The 20,187-nt window shown below is 39.2% G+C and overlaps 1 protein-coding gene across 4 annotated transcripts in view; it reads right to left on the bottom strand.

Moving 5' to 3' along the window:
• LOC129378679 (sodium-driven chloride bicarbonate exchanger-like) overlaps nt 1-20,187 on the bottom strand; it is a 38,259-nt gene that overhangs the window by 10,012 nt on the left and 8,060 nt on the right. For all 4 annotated transcript variants that reach the window (XM_055059080.1, XM_055059078.1, XM_055059081.1 and 1 more), the window contains 13 exons: nt 14,081-14,162; nt 9,296-9,439; nt 8,889-9,027; nt 8,640-8,800; nt 7,835-8,023; nt 5,883-5,968; nt 5,444-5,601; nt 5,261-5,348; nt 3,369-3,515; nt 2,952-3,052; nt 1,172-1,346; nt 459-592; nt 93-338 (listed from right to left, as the gene is read on the bottom strand). In XM_055059080.1, the coding sequence (XP_054915055.1) occupies nt 93-338; nt 459-592; nt 1,172-1,346; nt 2,952-3,052; nt 3,369-3,515; nt 5,261-5,348; nt 5,444-5,601; nt 5,883-5,968; nt 7,835-8,023; nt 8,640-8,800; nt 8,889-9,027; nt 9,296-9,439; nt 14,081-14,162 (1,850 nt within the window). The remainder of the gene's footprint in view (nt 1-92; nt 339-458; nt 593-1,171; nt 1,347-2,951; nt 3,053-3,368; nt 3,516-5,260; nt 5,349-5,443; nt 5,602-5,882; nt 5,969-7,834; nt 8,024-8,639; nt 8,801-8,888; nt 9,028-9,295; nt 9,440-14,080; nt 14,163-20,187) is intronic.

The raw sequence follows: 20,187 nt of genomic DNA, 5'->3' as shown, positions 1-20,187 counted from the left end.
TACATATGTAATCTCTTTGTAATGATTTAGAACTGAAGATTGCTGGGATCATGTGGTTTCTGCTTTGCAACCTGCAGGACAGAGACACTTGCCAGTACTGGGTGAGCTTCTGCAGGTCGTTGTGTTTGTTGATGGGATAGTGCACCCCCAGGTGAATCAGCTTCTCCAGGGCCTCGTAGATGAAGATGATGCAGATTAGTGCGGCGAAAGCCTCTTCGGTGAAGCGCGTGATGTAACAGACAAGCGAGCTGGCATCTGTGGCCACCAGCAGCAGGCAGAAGAAGGCCGTCCACAGCCCAATGCAGGTCCTCAGGGAGAGGTAGGAGAGGCCATATTCCCTGAGGCACACACACAAGAATCAAACTGGCAGAAACTAACATACAGTATTTTACCAAATGAAGTAAAGGAAGGAAGAAAGAAATAAGGACAGAAACAAAGAGGAAGAAAAAGAAGCCTACTTGCAAAACTTGAAGAGGATTTTCTCAAAGACGAGAACAGGCCCAGTGCTGCCCAGGATGGTGAGGGGCTGACCGGCAAACAGAGAGTAGGCTATCCCAGTCATTGACGCCCCAAACAGAGACTCAATGGCACTCTGGAAGAACCGTAACCAGAGTTCTGATTAACAAGCCCTTAGAGGTTTGAAGGGCTTGTTGCTTTTTAATACATAGCACAAACAAACATGTTAAGGACAGCAAATCTTTTTTTTTTTGGTGAATATTATCATTTCAGAAGCGAAACTCATTAAATAGATTGAAATATTTAAATCCTTTATTTCTTGTCAATATGACGATTATGACTTCCAGTCAATAAAGATAGTGAGTTGTCCATCATCTACTGAAAAGTTGACTGATACATGAGATCAATAAAAAGAATATTTTTGCTGATGCACCTTTTCCTAGCAAATATTTTCCTTCCACTCAGCTTTCTGAACGTGCTATGACTTTGTCGCCGTATTGTCATTTTCTACATAATATACCTTCTAAAAGAAGTAAAACTTGTATTTATTTTCACAAATTATACAAAAACATGAAGATATTGAATCATTGATTTGTCAATGAAAATGGTTATATTTTGTAAAATATAAATAAATGAATGATGTCTGCTTATGGTAACTGCAGACACTGTAGATTTAAATCTCTGATCATTGATAGTCTTTTCAGTGGAAACTTACCACGCGGCCCTCTGTGGCCTCGCCCAGGAGTCCTCCGAAGGTAATAACAGGTGACATGCAGGCGCAGTACAGGAAGAGGAAGGAGGCCAGACACTGCAGGCTGATGGCGTCTGTGTAGTCTGAAAGGTAGTGAGGGGCTTTTCGCTTGATGTCCAAGATCATCCCACCAAATATCCTGCAATAACACAGCCATGTTAAAGGGATAGTATTATGCATTTTCCAGGCACATAGTACCATTTAAATTGCTACATATATCAAATATCACTTAAAGGCAATTTGACTTTGTAATTTGTTGCTTTGGAATTGGGCCTCTGTCTCTTTAAGAAACTCCGGCTTCAGGAAGTCATCACAACATGGCTCTTCTATTAACCCTTTAACAACGTTTTTACCAGAGTTGCACTAAGAAGTAGCTCCTATAATGAGTTTGGCTGATGTGCAGTTCCACTAGCAGTTTGCTAATTGCTACTGGCTAGTCTGCAGGAGCTGAGTGGGGGAGTTGCGAGACTGAAACAGACAAAATATGAATCAGTGCGTTTCTTGTCCTCTTTGTATGAAAATACCCGTGTTGACATGATACACCTGGATGTAGTGACCCTATGTAAAATCACAATCTGACTAAAAATTACAGCAAAAAAATTATATATATATATATATATATATGATTACAAAAGCAATAAAGCAACTTGTAATATTTTTCACAAACTTATGTTATTCATGTCCAGAGCAGCAAATAGTTTGCACCCTTAAAATGAATCAACTAATGGTGAAATAAATTATTCTAGGCTCTTTATAGAAATCTGTAAATGTATAACACATCTAAAATCCCTACTTTAGAAAAAAGTACGTACCAATAGTCTATCCATCCCCTTTTTAGAGTTTAATCAACAACACACCAGCAAAAATCCATTATCTTCTCCTGCTACAGATCATCACAACATACCGTTACTACAAACTGTCTTGATCAATGGGTTCTACCATTTCTGGCTCTATCAGGTGAGCGGAAGCGGCTGGTAAACATGTTAGCGCATGGCAGGTGGTCATAGCCAAACACTAGCTCTTCCGCTTTCAGTTGATTCACCAAATTAAACATCGGTAAACAAAGCTGGAGTTACAAAGTGACCCCATGCTGGGTTTGCCTCCGACAACTGTGCAGTCAGTCCTGCTAAGGTACCGTCGGAGTAGGTTGCCGTGGCAACGTTGGGTGGACTGCTATGCTTATGTCAGTCCAGAGAGGATGGCGGAAAAGGTGGGGGTACCAATGGAGGGAGCAGGAAATGGCTGACCGACAAGTTTGGGCTTAAGATTCAATCGTAGTAGTAAAATATGTTCAAGCACAAAAGTTTTATTCCAACATTTAAAATCTGTCGCAGTAAATGGATCAATGTCTCATTTACTGACATGACATCAGATCTACTTCTGAAGGTTTTATGTCTGAATAGTTTCAAATGATGAGTGTGGATCAAATGCAAAGACAACTGAAAACAAAAACATGAAGAAAAATGTTGCAACTCTGAAATCTGTCTAAAAGAAATGTTTTTCCTTTATGGTCTAATCAATGCGACTAATATGCAATGAAGTGATACTAAAACAACAGATCTCTGTTTTGAGCTGTGAAGAATGACATTCCCCCAATAGGATAGTCTGCACACTAAATGAGCTAAATTAACAGTTTGGGAGCAGTGAAGCAGCTAATAGGCGACAGGAAGACAGGCACAGAGAATAGCTGTAAGAAGTGACAGAGTGTAAACGCTAAATTATTCCGTTGATCTCCAGCCCTCACCTCCCCGTGCGCTGGAGCTCAGGGCCACCATGTCCTCCATGCTCCTCAGACTCTCCAAGATCCGTCACTCCGTTGGGAACGGGGGGGATCTTTCGCTTTTCCTGTGCAGTGAACATCACTGTCAATCAAAGGCTGGGTATATGCCAGCTTTAAAGTGCAGCCTAATTTGTCCTGTGACAAACACAAACAGCCACAGCAGAGCATTTCAACTGGACACATAAAGGCTGCAGTTAAAAAAAAAAAAAGCTCAGTGTCCTGCAATTTAAAGAGGTCTCAAAAGGTCTCTTACAGAAAAGAGCAGACAATTAGGAGATGTTCAAAGTAGTTGCTAAATTCGGCCATTCTATTAATTTCATCCTGAAAGCAGAATGCAAGAGAATAAAAGAAGAATCCAAAATCTCTACATTTTGAATTTACCTGAGAGGGAACATTCTTCGGCGGCTCTATTCTGATGGAGGGGTCCCACTCGCCGGGGGGCAACACAGTCACCTGATCCAAAAACTCGTCAATGCCTGCCACCAGGTCACTCCTGTCCTTGGCCTTATAGGCGACATCATGGAAAATCTGTGTTTTTGACATTAAATATATATTTTCATTAATGTGAAAATGAGTTTCGCAATAACATATGACCTGGTCAAAACAAAATCCAAGCTTTATGTCTCCACACATAATTCCAGACTTTTAAGCTTTAGATAGACATCATGATGGCTAATTTCATAACCTTTAATGTGTTTAAAGTTTAAAGGAACTAATATGTTGTTGGACAATATAGTTATTGATGCAGCATTTAGCCCAAAAAAATACTAACAATAATTATATTATGTTCACACTAGTTTGCTGAAAGCAGTGGCTCGCTCTCCAAATCTATGAATAGATGTGTTTCAATCCTTTTCATGGCTACAGGTGTGAAAGAATGAGTCACTCTCCTCAGACAAGTGACGTTAGATGTCCAATAGGTCTAATTTTTCTCTCTATTAAAGGTTCAATCATCAACTGTTAGTGGCAGCGATCACAACAGCAAATAGGCCACCCAAAATCCCTCGGCGGCATAGAGGTCACCAACTTTCTGCAGTTAAGAGCTTCAGACCATCCAAACTTTATTTGCACACTAACAGTACATAGAAATGTTCATGTAATGGGTTTCCATGGAAGTCTGGCTGCATCACCGAGTAGAATCAATGCAAAGCACTGGATGCAGTGGTGCGGAGCACGCCGCCACTGCACAGGATCGGAGTGGAGGGCTAAATCACGCCTCTCCATCTGGCAATCGGATGAAGGCGTCAGGGTTTGGCAGTTGCCAGGGGAACGACACTTATCTGACTGTGTTGTGTCAAGAGTAAAGCTTGATGCAGAGGGGATTATGGCGTGGGGCTGTTCTCCAGGATTTGGACTGGGCTTCTTCGTTCCAGTGAAATAATCCTTAATGCTGCAGCATACCAAGACAATTTGGCAACAAGTTTGGGACGAACCCTTCCTGTAAGACGACTGTCCACCAGAGAGCAAAGCTGTCCGCGTGAAGGCATGAATAAATGAATGTGGTGTCAAAGAACTCGACTGGACTCCACAGGGTCCTGCCACGTTCCTGTGGGACACCTTTCGGATGAATCACAGCAGGCGATGTAGTGTGTGATCTCTAAAAATTCACATCTCTGATGAATTATCAAAAAATATATATATAACTGTGCCATTTGTTTTTCCCAATATTGCTGGGAATAAAGTCATAATATCAATAGAGAATATAGTACCAAGACAAATCTGTTTTAATGAGAGCAAAGCTTCCAGTGAGTTATCAAGATCTGACGGGATCATGCAGTCCAAGATTCTTTATTCGACATCCATTTGTTGGCACAAATATTTCAAAGCCCTTCGACTGATAATAACTGGATGCTGATATAAAAAGATGAAGTATTTCATAACTTGTAAAACTGATACCAAGGCACAAGATGCTCAACATTCTTCATTTTATCTTTTTGTGGAGGAATGTTCATAAAATAATTATTTCATTCTCCTAGTATATAATCTTATACTAATTTATTATGACTTTATTCTGGTAATATGTGATTCTCATATGTTTGTATCTTTATTCTCATAACATGACTTTATTCAGGTAGAATTCTGACTTTCTATAGTCATATTATTACTACTTTGTCGTATTATAACTTTATTCTTAAAATAAATATATATATATAAACTATAAAATTGATTATAAGCTGCTGTTTGTGTCTGCTACAAAATGCTTTGTGAGAATAATAAAACATAAATACTCTTCATCCTATAAAGATTTCAGTTTGTTTTTGCCGTTGCCTCACCTCATCAGTCATCAGTGTAGCAATAGATCGCCCAATTTCATGGTACTGGGGACCTTTACCCAGAGGCCCCAGCAGGATGAACAAGAACCTGTGCAACGAAAGCAACACGTTCAGATCTGACATGAAAAGCAAAATCTAAAAGAGAAACCAAACTGCAGGACTTTCAGACGGCGCCTGGATCACCTGGTGGTGATGGGAACTTCGGTGAGGCCGTTGAGCAGCACAGCAGGAGACAAGCGGACCAAAGCCACCACAGGGCGGTCCAGGAACTCCAGCTCCCCAACCAGCACATTGGAGGCCTCCGCTCCAGGAGGGATCTTCTTCATGAAATGGAGGTCAATCTGCAAAAGCAAGACGCAAACGGATCAATTCTGGACCGAAAGCTGGATAAATGATCAAAAAAGGCACTCTGTAAACAAAGAATTAAAGGAGAATTTGAACTGGCTAAAGAAAACACCGTGTGATGCCGTTTGACGCCAGTCAGGTTACCTTTGTGAGAAGCTGCTGGTGACCATTTCACACATGTAACCCCAGACTGGTTAAACACACTGCGCTTGTTATGTGTTCAGTTCTCACCGGCCAAAGACAAACAAGAAGAGCAGTAGTTGTTCTGACTGCTCACCTTACTGAAGTCCACGGCGCTGTTTTCTCGGCTGACGTCCTGTTTGGCCTCGTTGGACGGCTGGGACTGCGGTGAGACCGTTTGGCCTATCAGAGAGCAGGAAAACAATATCGGCTTTCACGAGAACTGCTTTCCCAAACAGAGACGACGCAGGGAAACGGCACGCTACGGTTGCAACCTCTGGAAGGTGGATACATTTTGCCCTCGCTGTTGCTGGATCTTTATTGGTGAAAACTAGACAATCAAATATTATTTCTAGAGCACACAGAATCAACAATCAAAACATGACATTAAGTCAAGTGCCATCATTCAATTCGTAATTGATTACGTTTCTGAAACTTTAAACGGAAAATTATTTACCAGCTTATCTACATCATTACAGTTCAAGGGCAAAGAAGAGGAGATTTGATTAAATGTTTCTGCTGTGTTTTCTGTGAAAGAACTTTTGGTGATAGTAGCTGTTTGTCCAAGTGGGTCAAAGTATGAAGAACTTTCAGCGATAACAGGAAGTGATCCGACAGGGCGACATCAGTCACAGAGACATCAGTCACACCATTACTGATAACCAGGTCCAGTGTGTGTCCTTGGGTGTGTGTTGCTTGTTTGACATGTCATTCAACCATGTTTCTGTCAGAAACATATCAATATTATGCTCAGTGATGAAATCATTAACTAATAGAGCTTTAGCACAGAGAGATTTGGTATTTAACAGAGCTTGTTTAAGCGACTTGGAGGCCAAACGTTCTTCAGTCTGAGGTTTGAATTAGGACCGCTGTATTTTGTATATTTCTGTTTTTTGCACATTTTCTTGTAGTGATCCAAACAGGTAATGTCGTGTTTTGTGTTGGTGATTCATTCCATCTGTGAACTTGAGAAACTCTGGTCGAGAAGACATTTCTTCATAGGCATCTTGCAAATGCAGTGAATGAGTGGAGGAGCAGAGAGGGAGGGAGGAGTGAGGAGGAGAACCAGTCGCTCCGTCTCCAATCAATGTTATCAGCTTGTTTTGGAATAGTTTGCTCCTGATACGCGGAGGGTTGCATCCTAGTCAGGCATCCTTGAGCCTGTTCTTCTGAAGCAATGATCACATTATTGTCCTTGTTGATAGAATGAAAAAGGTTTACAGTGAGTAGCTTTATCCCGTGTTTATTAGGATTGTGTCCACCTCTTCCAAAAAGGTGAAAGTGCTGCCAATAGATGAAGGTCACTGAGCCGGTAATGCAGTTTTGAATCAGCTATTTGTTTATCATCTCCAGCCTTTAACTAGTGAGAAAGCCCAATATTTATATGTTTTAATGTTATTGTTAAGCCGTCTGATAAATATTGATTTACAACTTGTAGTAGGTTTTGAGTCTTTTGTGAAATCAAAATAAACTTCTAGCACTTTAGTGTGGATATCAGTGGCCTAAGGAACATTGCGGACTTAAAACATGCTGCATAATCACATGATGGATTTTACGCATCAGTTTTGCCGCCATGTTGTGAGTGGGAGTTTTGTCAATCCAATAATCCCTGCAATAAGATGCCCAGCAGGCCTGAATCCAGCCACGCTCATTTTCATTTGGGCCAAATAAACTTTATGAATCTTCCAGAACATATTGTTAAATCCCATTAACAAACTATTAAAATAATAATAAATAGCTTCCTATGCAGGATTTCACAGGTTTTGTGTTGTTAATTTAGAAATATTACGGACTTTTTGGTACTCGCCACATCGATCTTGTAATACAACTCGACTTTAAGTAAGGCTTGAGGCAACAGTGTAGCAAAAGTAAGAGGTACTGCCACCTGCTGGTGGGAGTTAGCAGTCACTTAAACCCAATGTTTTTGAGCATTTTTGCAGAAAATTTGCAATGAACACAATAGAAATATGTGGCGTAAAGTGGGACAACTACAAAGGAAATAAACAGGTATTTGACTATTGACAGCACCTTGTGTGTGTGTGTGTTTACCATTCTTGTCCATGGAATGAGGCTCAGACTGCTTCTTGCCAATGTCAGCGAAGGAGCGTACAATGGGGATGCGGTTGGCCAGCTTCTTGTGGTTTTGGTGATGGTGCTGCTTGAGCAGGGCCTCGCGGATCCTCTTCCGGGCATCCGGACCCAGAGAGCCGGACCCCTCGTGCTGATCCAAAACCATATCTGACATATAAAAATCACACATTACGTGAGAAAAATAAATAAATTATGATCAGTAATTAATCTGCTTCTTCTGCCTCAGCATGACAGCCAGCGACGCTAAGCTGATCATGCCCAAAATATAGCAAACAAAGAAAAAAAAGCAAAAATAAACCTGACCCACTGTGAGTGATTTAATTGTGCCGGATCAGGTTTTGTTCAGGCCATTTCTGCAGCAGCACAGATAAATATTCTCTCCCCTAACTGACCTCAAAAACACACCGGCAGCTCCATGTTGTCTCCTGCTTTTATTTTATTTAGGTCATTCTGACTGAAAAGTGAGATCATTCTTATATTAAGAGTTAATGCATGGGGGAAAACAGGAGTATTTAGTTGGTATTTTGTGTGAAATAATGTATTTTTAGCTTAGTGCTGAGGGATCAAGAGCTGCATAAAATTGGGCGAATTGAAATTTGGAAAATAATTTTGCTTAATGGAAACAAAGCAGTTTTGATAAAATTCCAGTTTTTTTATCAAATTTTTGAGGCGTTTTTTCAGCCGTATTGACAGACAAAATCTGAAAGAGTTCAAGAGCGATGAGGAATGAGACAAAACCGCCTGGCCCGCCTGCGGTGTTGACCTGCGATCTCCTCCAGGGAGTTGGCCCGCATGTCCAGCATCACGATGCCGTTCATGATGCAGCTCCGCAGCTCAAACAGGCTGTGCAGAGACAGGGTCGCCACGTAGGGCTTACTCCACCGTTCGCCGCCGTCTTCAACATCCTCTTCAAACTTCAGCCACCTGGAAACAAGTTCAAAGAGTTGAATAACGCTTAAAAAAAATCTCTTTCCACCAATTTTCAGACAGAACGCAGATAAGAGAAGTTCACCTAGCCGTCTCTTTCCATTCGGCGTCCTCGCCCTCCCTGAGGCAGATTTCGTCCATCTCAGTGAACAGGGCGTGTGGGATGTGCTCTTCGTCGCCGTCCTCTGTTCCCAGAAGAAACTGCACCCTCTGAGCTGGAGTGTCTATGCAGAAGTTGATGGGGAAAAAAAGTGAAAGAAAAACAAAGAAAAAAAAGTTTCACCAGTATTTCTTTGGAGGTACAGCATTCAAAGAGCTAAAGCTAAAGAAGCTAGCCTAAAGAAGCACAGCATACTGATAGAAATTTGCTACAAGGACAGAATAGGTTATTTGAACACAAAGATTATAAAGATTTCCATTTAAATAGCTTTTAGCTCCCAGCTCTGCCAAATCATTTTCTGAACTTCAGCTCTACACGTCACTATCACTTACTATATGAGGGTGATTCTCGACCGTCTTCCCCTGTGGAGTCCCTCTCCTTGGACCTCTTCCTGTGTCTGTGTCCATGGTGACGGTGTCGACGGTGTGACCTCCGACCCAAGGGGACGTGGACTCCGATGTAGAGAGTGCGGTGACCTGAAACCAAAATGGCCCAACTCAGAAGTTGCAACATTTTGACTTAGATCCATAGCTTCTTTTTCCCCCCTTTAACTCTGTAGTTAAGCTTCAAAATGAAAGTAGAATATCAATTTGTTTTTGGATTGGACAAAGAGGTCAGAGGTAATTTCTGGACTAAAAATTGTCCAAATATTGTGCACATTTTGTTGGCCTTTTCCTTAATGGAAAGGCGAAATCTGCAGATTGTGGCAGCCACGATTTGTAACTGGAGCAATGTGTTGCCTGTCATGCTTCTCAACCATATTCAGCGTGTGAAATTGCTGTCAATCTGTTGCAATGTCAATGACAGTGAATAACTTCTCAGGAAAATTTGTGAATTTTCAGCAGCCAAACAGAATTTGGCTTCACTGGGGAAAAAAACAACAACGAAACAAAGTCAATTTGGACAAGAATAAGTGAGGGTCCAAAATCCCCATGAATCAACTAAACTGTTGGATATACTTTGTGCCACTGTGATGATACATTTTGCTGGATGATAAATTGTCCCAAAAATGATTGATAATAGTAGTATTATGCATGTTTGCCCTCTCAAAAACTAATAAAACGTATTTTTTGTAGAGCACTTGAACTGGACAGTATCTTAAATATCCAAAGCAAAATATAACAACCAAAAATAATAACTAAAACAAGAATAAAAAAATACACACAACCAAAACCATCAATAAAACAGATTAAGAATTATCGGAAGGGAAATTATCAAGATTATTTTCATCTATCATCCACATAATTGACTGATCCCTTAATGCAACAGGCTTATATTATACTATACAATAAACAAGCCTTCCATGGTATATTATTTATTACTTTAAATGTTTTATCTTTCATACGTTTGTACTGTAAAACCCTGAAGCTGTTCATCTCTCTGTGCCTCAGGATTCCCAAGACTTGACACTGAGCATGAATCCAGTATTCTGACACAAATAAAAAAAATCTACTTAAAGAAATGAAGACACGTTCACAGCTTAAAGCCGGAAGAAAAGAGTGACAGAAAAGATGCAAAGAAAGAAAAACAGGCTCTGAATAATGTAGTAATGTCTTTCCACAGATGCCATGTCATCAAGCAAGCAGCCATGAAGCCTCAATTAAAGGAACGGCTGCCTTCAGGCCTGCTGTGCTGGTAATGAAAGCCCCTTGTCCCCTTTCAAGAGAATGAAATAGATTTTGAAGATTACCACCGTAATTGGAGTCATTTTCGTTTTGGTATGATACAGATAATGAACATTGTACTTTGAAAGGACATGTCGCAGTGTGAGGATTACAGCCTCGTTCTCATGTCTGTGTGGAAGCACACAGGAGCTCGCATCCACAGGGTCAGCGTGATGAGAATCTGAGCTGACTCTCTCTTCTTTTACTGCGGTCGAGCTGCGGGGGCCATTTGTTTTTTCCTGATGGCCCCAGGTTGTCTGGACAAAAATAAGGGCACTAAACTTTACTTTTTACACCATACTTTGAGGTACTTTTAGACGTCATTTTAAAAACATGCATCATTTTAGTTCCACTTTTCAGTTTATTGTATATAATCCCTATTAAATCCAGTGAAATTTGTGGTTTAGGGAAGGGAGCCACTTTTTTCACTTCTGATACTAAACATCAGAAATCGATATCACTATCAGCTGATACTCAACATCCTGATACAGGATCACGGAGCTGAATTGACTTTAAAAAATTATTGTTTTTTAAAGACAGACAAATGTACTGAATTAAAAATTTATTTGATAACTTTACCACAACAATACACCAAGCATTTGATCAAGTATGAAGCAACTTTAATTTGTTCATTCAGTGCAATTATCAGTATGACAGCCAATGGAAAATAAATAATAAAGAAACTGAAACTGATAATAGCAATAGCTTGACTACTTTGGTCAAACATGTAAAAATAAACTGCAATACATCTTTGAAATGGTTCAGAAAGTTCAATATCCAATCTAGAACCAATAAAGATATGAATATCAGATCAGTGCAGCTCTGGTTAAACTGTAATAAAATGCAGAAAAGCCAAATACACTGTGTAAGCTCGAGAGCAGCGACTGATGACGGTTAGCTAGTTAAGATATTTGATCACCGTTTGAGTCTCATAATTTCCAGCCAAACAGCAAGAGTGGCTTAGTTTGCGTTAAATAAGTGATGAGATGGTGTAACACGGTATTACTGCGTGCAAAGCACCGCAAGCAGAGGTTTCGAGTTTGCCTGACCCAGATTTTACAAGCTGCCTCACCTTCTTGTTTTATCACTGGCTCAGAAAGCAAAGGGGTTTCCTTTTGAGTTTGAAACAAGAATAAATTATAAAAACTTGCAGCTATTCTCCCAAAATGATGATGAATTCAAAAACTTGTTTAATAAACTCTATCTCTACTTGCTTGAGCACAGTTACACCGGCAAGAGACTCCAGAAACCAACAGGAAGGCAGGAATAGAGGTTAAGCGAGATTATGTACTATGTCAAAATATATTTGTCACTTGGACAGGCTTGATGCTGTCAGCGCATGTCTCATAGTAGATGGACCTGTCCAGAGCAAACTGCTCTTAGCGCTCAATAAATTATGTATGTGGGAAGCAATAAGAAGAGGGTGGAAATTTGCTGCATGTGGAGCAAATTTTCCCAGCCACGTAGTTATGATCCAGATCAGAAGTGATGTAGAGGAAGGAGACGTGAGGGGAGGGTTTTGTACGTGAGTGAGTCAGGACTCGTGTGTGTGGTGGGCTTTATAAAAATAGCTTGCCTCTCTCAGGCATGACCAACTGCTGATGTCATATGATGTTTCTTTTTTTGTCTCTTCCTTTTTGCCCACCTCACCTAAACAGCTTTTTGTCCGTCACAGCTTCAGTTTACACGGTAGTTTGTGGTTTGATGAGATTACAGCCACTTAAGATGAATGTACAGCGTTTTCAACATTCCTTTAATTAAAAATCTGGAAATGTATGGCGGCCAAAGGAATTAGTGGAAACTCAGCCAAATTAAAGGATCTGAAGAATATTCATATCGAAGATTAAAGGAGTGATTCAGTTCAATTCAATTGAATAATTATCATAAAAAAAGCTGAAGAGAAATGGCGAAAGATGATTCTGCAACTTGCAAACCATTAGCTGCTAATGACGCAAACGTTTTCTGCTTTATAGTCTCCTGTTGTTGCTAAACTAAAGGGCTGCTTTACAGGTTTTTAAAGTTTAGTTTTAAAATGTAATACATTTAGATCAGACTTTCTCAAACTGTGGTCTCCTGTCCACTGGGGGCCCCCTAGTGGCCTGCGAGGTACTGGATGCAACAACCATTTATTTGTTTACATGCAAAGTGCAGCGCTATAGTTCGCTTACCAAAGGTCATATTCAAGCTTTTTTTTTTCATGAAAGCCTGAAGATAACTAACTGCATTTTAATACCTAAATAGGATTTAATGTATTGATACTAGTGGATGAAAAATCGATAGGTTAAATATTAATAAATATCGGAAAATCAAACAAATTACACATCACTAGTCCTCAGCCTGAAAAAGTTTGATCAATCGAACCTGAATGAAATTCATAAAAACTTCATTCTTTGTAGAAACAAAGACAAAATTTTAGACTTTTAGTGCTTTCTTGCTTTCAGAACCAATTAATCCAGGACAGAAAAAAAACAACAACTATTTATGAACTTTTAAAATCAGGACAGGAATAAATGAAACCTATTTTACTCCATGTTTTCCTAAACACAGCATGATGCATCATCTGTTACATGAGCTGGATTTCATTGTAACATCCCAACCAGAGTGCTGGAAACAACATGGGGCTGCACCGTTCAGCATTCAGATAGAGAACATTTCTGAGTGTGTTAATAATGTTTGTCACATTATCTGTTATGCTTTGTCAAACAAAAAGTTTTAAAGAACACTTCATGCTTTTCACACACAAAAGAATAACTCATAATTTAATGCAGTGCTGTGAAGCTGTTTGGCATTAATGTTGAATTATAACTGAGGGAAGTGAAGTCTGCAGATAAGACCAGGATGATTCATCAGTGGACTTCAGTTTCTTTACTTGATATTAAAATTTGTTATCTTAACCCTGTGACGAAAAAAAAATAACACACAAGAAAAGAACCAAATACTTTTTTTCACAACAATTTATGAAGGGCTTTAACTAGACAAACAGAAGCTCCTTCATAGATTTTTATCAGTCTGTTGTTCAAAATACAACAGTGATCCTATTTTAAGCTAATAGTGACACATAGTAGTAATTATGACAGCTGTATGCTGATTTATTTTCGGCGCACACTTTGACATCAGCTGCTACGTTAGCAGCAAAAACATTCATTACAGCACATTTGCAGACACTCAATGTCACAAGCTCAAGTCTTAAGGTCTGAAAAAAATGGAAGAAATCTGTAAGGAGGTCAAAACTTTCCCCACTCTCTTTTTTTACTTTCCACTTTATGATTAAAAAAAGTTATTAAAATGAGAATTGTCCTCTCCTATTCGCTTGTGAAAAGCCTGTAAGTCCCGGATAACTCTTTTGTTCAAAATCATTTCAAACTTTTGCTCGTTGTTATTTTTCAGTCAACTTATAATAATTACCAAACAAATAATATATTGAGGACAATAAGCATCATATAAGGTCATTACCTTCAAGTTCTTCCTTCTCAAAATTGGTGTTGAGCATCGAACGTGTTCCCCCGCGGTCCAACACCGCCTCCTCATCAGTCCTCTACAGGATAAACAAACTCTAAGTTATTACTCAGCATTTGAATCATATTAGTAATGCAGCACCTCCTGCGTTATTGTTTATATGCGGGATGTCGTGATGTGTAGCACTTCTCCCAAAAAAAAAACCCCAAAAAAACTACTTTAGAGTTTATTCAAGTAAAAGAAACATTTTCCGAATGATGCTTAAGGTGGTTACATAAAACCACCTACACACACACACACACACACACAAAGATATAAAACCACCGGTCTGTCTCTCTCGGCCCAACCCACCCAGACAACCTGCCACATAAAGCGGTTGCCACGGCAACAAGAGACAAGCAGCCAAGATATGGAAAGAGTCATATTCGAAGTACCAGAATAGACATGTTGTAGACGGACGCTTTAAAAACAGGATGTGCAAGTTAAATTCTTGCAACGTTTCCTTGGGAGTGTGTTTACAGAAAAGCTAATTATTTATGTTATTAAATTAATATTACAGGAGATGGAGGTGGAAGGAATAAAAGTCTCTCACAGTCAATTACACTGACTGGAAATGTTTTATATGTTCCATTCTCAGCTGGTGTTGCGCTTAGGAAGATTATTGGTGATGCACCGCCTCCGCTCTGCACTTCCTCTGCAAATATACATCAAGTGCCAACGTGACAGTGGTTTCAAGGTTCAAAAAGTGACATTTTAACAACACTGAAGTTTTCCTCAGATGTCAAAAGTTCAGTTTGGTCTAAATTTAAATAACATACACAATGTCTGAGGCACAGGAGCTAATTGTGTAACCTGTGTAATTGAACCTACACCATTTTGAAAACTAACCATTAAGTTCAGATTTTATTTCCCCTTCTGAAATGATTGCGACCATAAAGCATTTAAAACCTATTTCTAATCTTAATTTCATTGATTAATATTGCCATTATTAAAAAATGGTTGTCTTATGAGCTGAGAGACAGCTAAAGCTAACAACACAAAACACTAAATATGCACAGAAAACAACAACAACAAAGACAGATATTAATATTTGTATTTCTGCCCATATTAGGACTTTGTATTAACAGTCATTTATTTTAGGAACTGCATTTACACAAACCCAGACATTTTCCATAACCGTAACTGTTACTAGTCCGTTCCCAACTCTAACTTTAACCAAAACTTAATTCAAATCAGTCCAGCAGTCTTCAGAAGAGTTGCAAATATGTCAGAAATGGTCCTAAATAGAACGACTAAACAAACATACACACACAAGTACAAACGTGAGAATCAAGCCGGAGCTGTAAAGGAGAGTAGACAGATGCTGACATACTTACTGCAAATAGGAACATGAACAGTGGAGCTCAATATTCTAACAACGGCACAAACATGAGAGGGCATTTTTGTTTTTCAAATTTTGTCGCTCTACAACCACAAACTGAACGACATGGTCGATCGATGTAAATCTAGACGAAAATCTAGATTTACATAGAACTGTTGTTTAGTTAGAAACAACAGTTCACACTCTCTCCCCAGCTTGAGTTACTTTACAAAGAAAAATGGAGAAAATAATAATATTAATGTAGGTCTGAAAAGCTGAGACATCCTCTGGAAGACTTGCAGAAGTAATTGAAGTAAAATGTTTGTTTCACTTCAAATTAAGAGTTATTATGAGTTCTAGCACATAAAATCCCTCAAAAATACAATGTTTGTGTTTGAAACAGTTGAAAGGACAGAAATGTTTCCCCAAGGTATTGTAAATTCTAGCCCACAACCTCCAGAACATTTAGTTCTCTGCTATTTTGCCAGTGCATTTTACTGCAATGAAACTAATTAGTGCAGAGATCTTTATCTGTTATGAAGCACTTATTTCCTATTTATATTCTAGTGAGTTGTGAGTAAAAGGATTCTAAAGGACAGGAGACGCAAAAAGAGGAGATGTTAATGGAGGCTGCTCAGCACAAAATATAAAACATCATCCTGGTTCTCAGATTTGGAACCCAAAAGCCCAAAAACAACAACAACAAAAAAATGTTTGCAGATTTTAGAGATTTTAAAGAATGGCTGAAACAAAACCTAATCTGTTCCGATAAAAGGTTTTGGTGGTAGGCTGAGGAGGTTTTTTTGGGCCAGATCAAAATTGGTTTATTTCTCAAAACTGCAACAGAAACACTTTGTTTGATCAACAACAGGGCATAACCACCGGCATAAAACGCAACAGGAAGTAGTTAGAGAACCACAGCATGGCATTTTTAGTGACTCACTGTGTGAACAAACCTTTTTGTGTGTGATTTTGTTTGTGTTTTTTGTGTGCATTTATGATTGAAACACAGCTTTTGTCCTTATTGAGTAAACTTAACTAGTCAGCTTAAATATTAGTGAATTATTATTTGTGAACATGTTTGGTTATTAAAGAAACTTGATTATTTTGGACACGTCTTTTGAAAGATAATCACCCCCTTTCTACATGTGACAACAAATCCCACCTACTGCTAACTGAATTTTCCATTACTTCCTTTCTTTTTTTTGTCTCTTTTATAATTTACTCATCTCTTTGTAACCGCCCATTAAATGAAATAAAGACTGACATCCAATATCTCTGACTGATGCTGCACCCATCTCCCTTCTCTTCTCTTCTCTGTCCCACACAAAGCTTTGTCAAATGAGCCAGAATCTCCACCCTGCAGGTCCCGGCTTCTATTTATAGGCACCAGTTTTCTCCGCCCAACGCCGCTGACCCCAGACCAGCAGCGTGCCGGCTCACTGATCTGGGCTGAGATTAATCTGCGAGCAGTTATGACGGGATAAAACCTCGTCTCCGACCGCTAGATGGGCGACAGAGGGCCCAATGCGGGGAGGAGAATTAATTCTGCTGCTTTTCCCGTTCGCTCGTCGCTCTGCGATGGAGATTTCAGAGCGAATGGGAGCACTGGGCACGTGATCAGGACTCCGGGGGAGAGGCGGGATGGGAGGGGCACAGAGTGGATGCAATGAACAGAATGTATCGTGAACCGAATGCAAATGCACGACTGTTTACCCTGAAATGTTTTGCGTTCCCTTTCCAACCAGCTCGTGTGTTTCAGCATAAACAGCTTCATCAGTATGTGACGAACACGTGATGCAGACGATCTAATGCATACTCATAGGTGCAGGCCGTGATGTGATGAGGAGGAGCGGCGTGGATGAGCGAGCTTCTGGAAGCTCTAATGTCACAAAGTGTTAAGTGTGAGTGTGTGTGTTCATGCACATGCATGCAGAAACGTGTTCGAGTGCTTGTGCCATGATGGGAGCTGAGCATCATCACTTCCTGAGGACAACTGACACTGAGCTGCCTCTGATGAACAAACAATTATATTCCCTAGTTTTGAATGTTTCATATGGATTCGAGGTGCATAATTGTGAATTTTCTACCTTGAACACACCATCCTATGAGAAAACACTGTCGAAGAAGTGTCATGGTTTGATTCTGGAAGTAAAAGTCGATGAGAAGATGCAAAATTACACTTGACAACAATCACTCTGTTTTCAAAGAATCTAGACTAGTAAAGTTCAACACATCGATGTGATCACGCCTCATCTTTGATGGGCAAATATCATAAATAATCTACTAAATTAATTAAATTAAAAGTATTTATTCTATTTATTTGTGTAATTTTGTCCCTTTTTAGCCCTCCATAAATTTTATTTTCTCAACTTTCCCAACCCTTGATGAAAAACAAGACTGAAATCATAGAAAAATAATGCGCTCAATATTATGAGTTACATATCCTTAATGCCAGTATACATGCAGTATTTTTTAATAGAAGTGCATCACAAGCAGTGCATACTTCAGTGACAGTATTGGATGTTTCAAAGTCCTTGTTCATATTTAGACGCATATAATGTGTCTTTCTAAACACTAACATACAAAGAAAGATCAACAGCTTGACCCTCTCTCCTCCTGATCATTTTTTGTCTTAAAAAGCTGTTAAAGTGAAATCCTAATGAAACGCAACTCTACAAGTGACAACCAAGTCTGCATTTATTCACATCTGAACCACCAAAGACAAGTTAATTTGATCAATTTGCATATTTCATCAAATCAACCATCATTTTCTCGACACCTACATGTGCAGAATATAAAACCGAAGCACCGCATGTTGTATTAGTTGGAGATTAGTAAATAATGAAGTTGCAAGCTAGCGATCAAACATGCTACTGAGCATTTCATGCCGTTTCAGATCTTCCAGTTCCGTCACATCTCAAAACTCGTCTATCTTTGTTCAAGCCGTAATGAGATGGCGGTTCAAAACAGCTTTGAACTACTGTCAAAATTGTCCCCCTTTTCAATGTCAGCATGAATAAAACATGGTTCTGTCTATGCAAATGAAAAGGGAGTACAATAAGTTTTCTAATCCATATTTTGGAATGGTTTAGATGTTTGCTTCACTTGAACCAAACATGGTTTGATGTTGGATTACAGCAGAGTTATGTTGGATTACAGCAGAGTTAAGTTATAGAACATATAAAAGCAAAACTGAATTTTTAATATGTATGCTGAGCACGAGCTTAGCATACATATTTTTATACACTGTATGTATATATATTTTGTCTTCAACTGACAAAAAACAGGATTTGAGTTGCTTTAAATCTAAAAATAATGAGTCACAGGAGAAGCTAAATTTAGACCAATTGAGACTTTAGTAAAACTAAAGTCTCATTTTGTAACTTTCTCAGATTCTGTCACATGAAACCCCCAAAAAGACATATATATATATATATATATATATATATATATATATATATATATATATATATATTTATATATATATATATATATATATATATATACACACATATATATATATATCACAACGTAGCACCTTACACCTTCTTCTACAGCTGCTGTCTCCTATCTGGCTTGAGGTAAACTGTAAATAGCCTTTCTCAGGTTTTTTTGTTAAACAATTCCTTTCGTGTTGTTTAATTTACAACTAAAGGGCAATGCACACCAGCAGCGTCAGACACACAACAGTACGCATCCGCCCTTTTCTAGCAAACAACCCCAACCGCTGCATCTGATCGGTGGACAATGCTGCAAATACACCGATCTTTTTTTGAACCTCTTCTACTGAAAAGAGTATCTTGATGCATGTTAACTGACAAGACAAGACGCAATACTCCCACTGTCTAGGCACTTTTCATACCGGTCCTTAACTGTTATCATGACCCCAGAGTCCATGCATCCATTGAGGGTAACAGTTAAGGGGTTAACATATTCTCCCACCTGAACTTGAGAGGGTTATCATGTGCATCTAAGTTGCTTCTTTGTTTAATGCTCATTTGAGGTAGGCAACCACATTTTGGTACTCCATTGTGCTGTTGTTTCCTCTTTCCATTTCCAGATAATAGTGTTTTATAAGACATTCAAAGCTCTGGATATTGTTTTACAACGAAACTGCTTTCAACTTTTCCACAGCTTTCTCTCTGACCTGCTTGCTGCATTTCTCTGCTATTTGGTCCTGCTTGTTCTCAAATATTCTCCAACAAACCTGTGGGGCCTTCACAGAACTGGATTTACAGATTCAATTACACACACCTGGACTCTACAGACAGAACTTTTCAGTTTACAAATATGCACTACTTTGAAAAATCTCATATAGTCCTAGTATAATATATTAAAATTCAAATGGTGTGATTATGTTTGCAGTGCACTGTACAAGTGAGGACTAAATTTTTTGATATACTGAACAGATCCTAAATGCAGCCAACAGAAGATACTAGAGAAGAACAACAACAAAGATGTTTTCAACTATCATATTGCGTTTTTTAGGCCAAAGTAAATTCCAGGTTCACTGAATCTTCCAGGAATCTGTGTTCAGTAACAGTGCTCACTGGGAAGAAGATATGTGACCTCCTTTCTGTGCCCTTCAACAATCTCTCCTGAGGCTCCCACAGCAGCAGGGTTGATGAATGTTTACAATTTCAGGCGCTGAGAAAGAGGACAGGTAAAGTGCAATAAAAATCATACAAAATGAGGCATTTGTCCTTCACCATGCACACAGAAGTAGTCATGAAAGTGGCCC

This window comes from Poeciliopsis prolifica, unplaced genomic scaffold (assembly GCF_027474105.1).
Source record: "Poeciliopsis prolifica strain line A6 unplaced genomic scaffold, Auburn_PproV2 SCAFFOLD053, whole genome shotgun sequence".
Classification (NCBI taxonomy): Eukaryota; Metazoa; Chordata; class Actinopteri; order Cyprinodontiformes; family Poeciliidae; genus Poeciliopsis; species Poeciliopsis prolifica.
The sequence above is the reverse complement of the archived record's forward strand: the minus strand, read 5'-3'. Positions and strand labels throughout refer to the sequence as shown.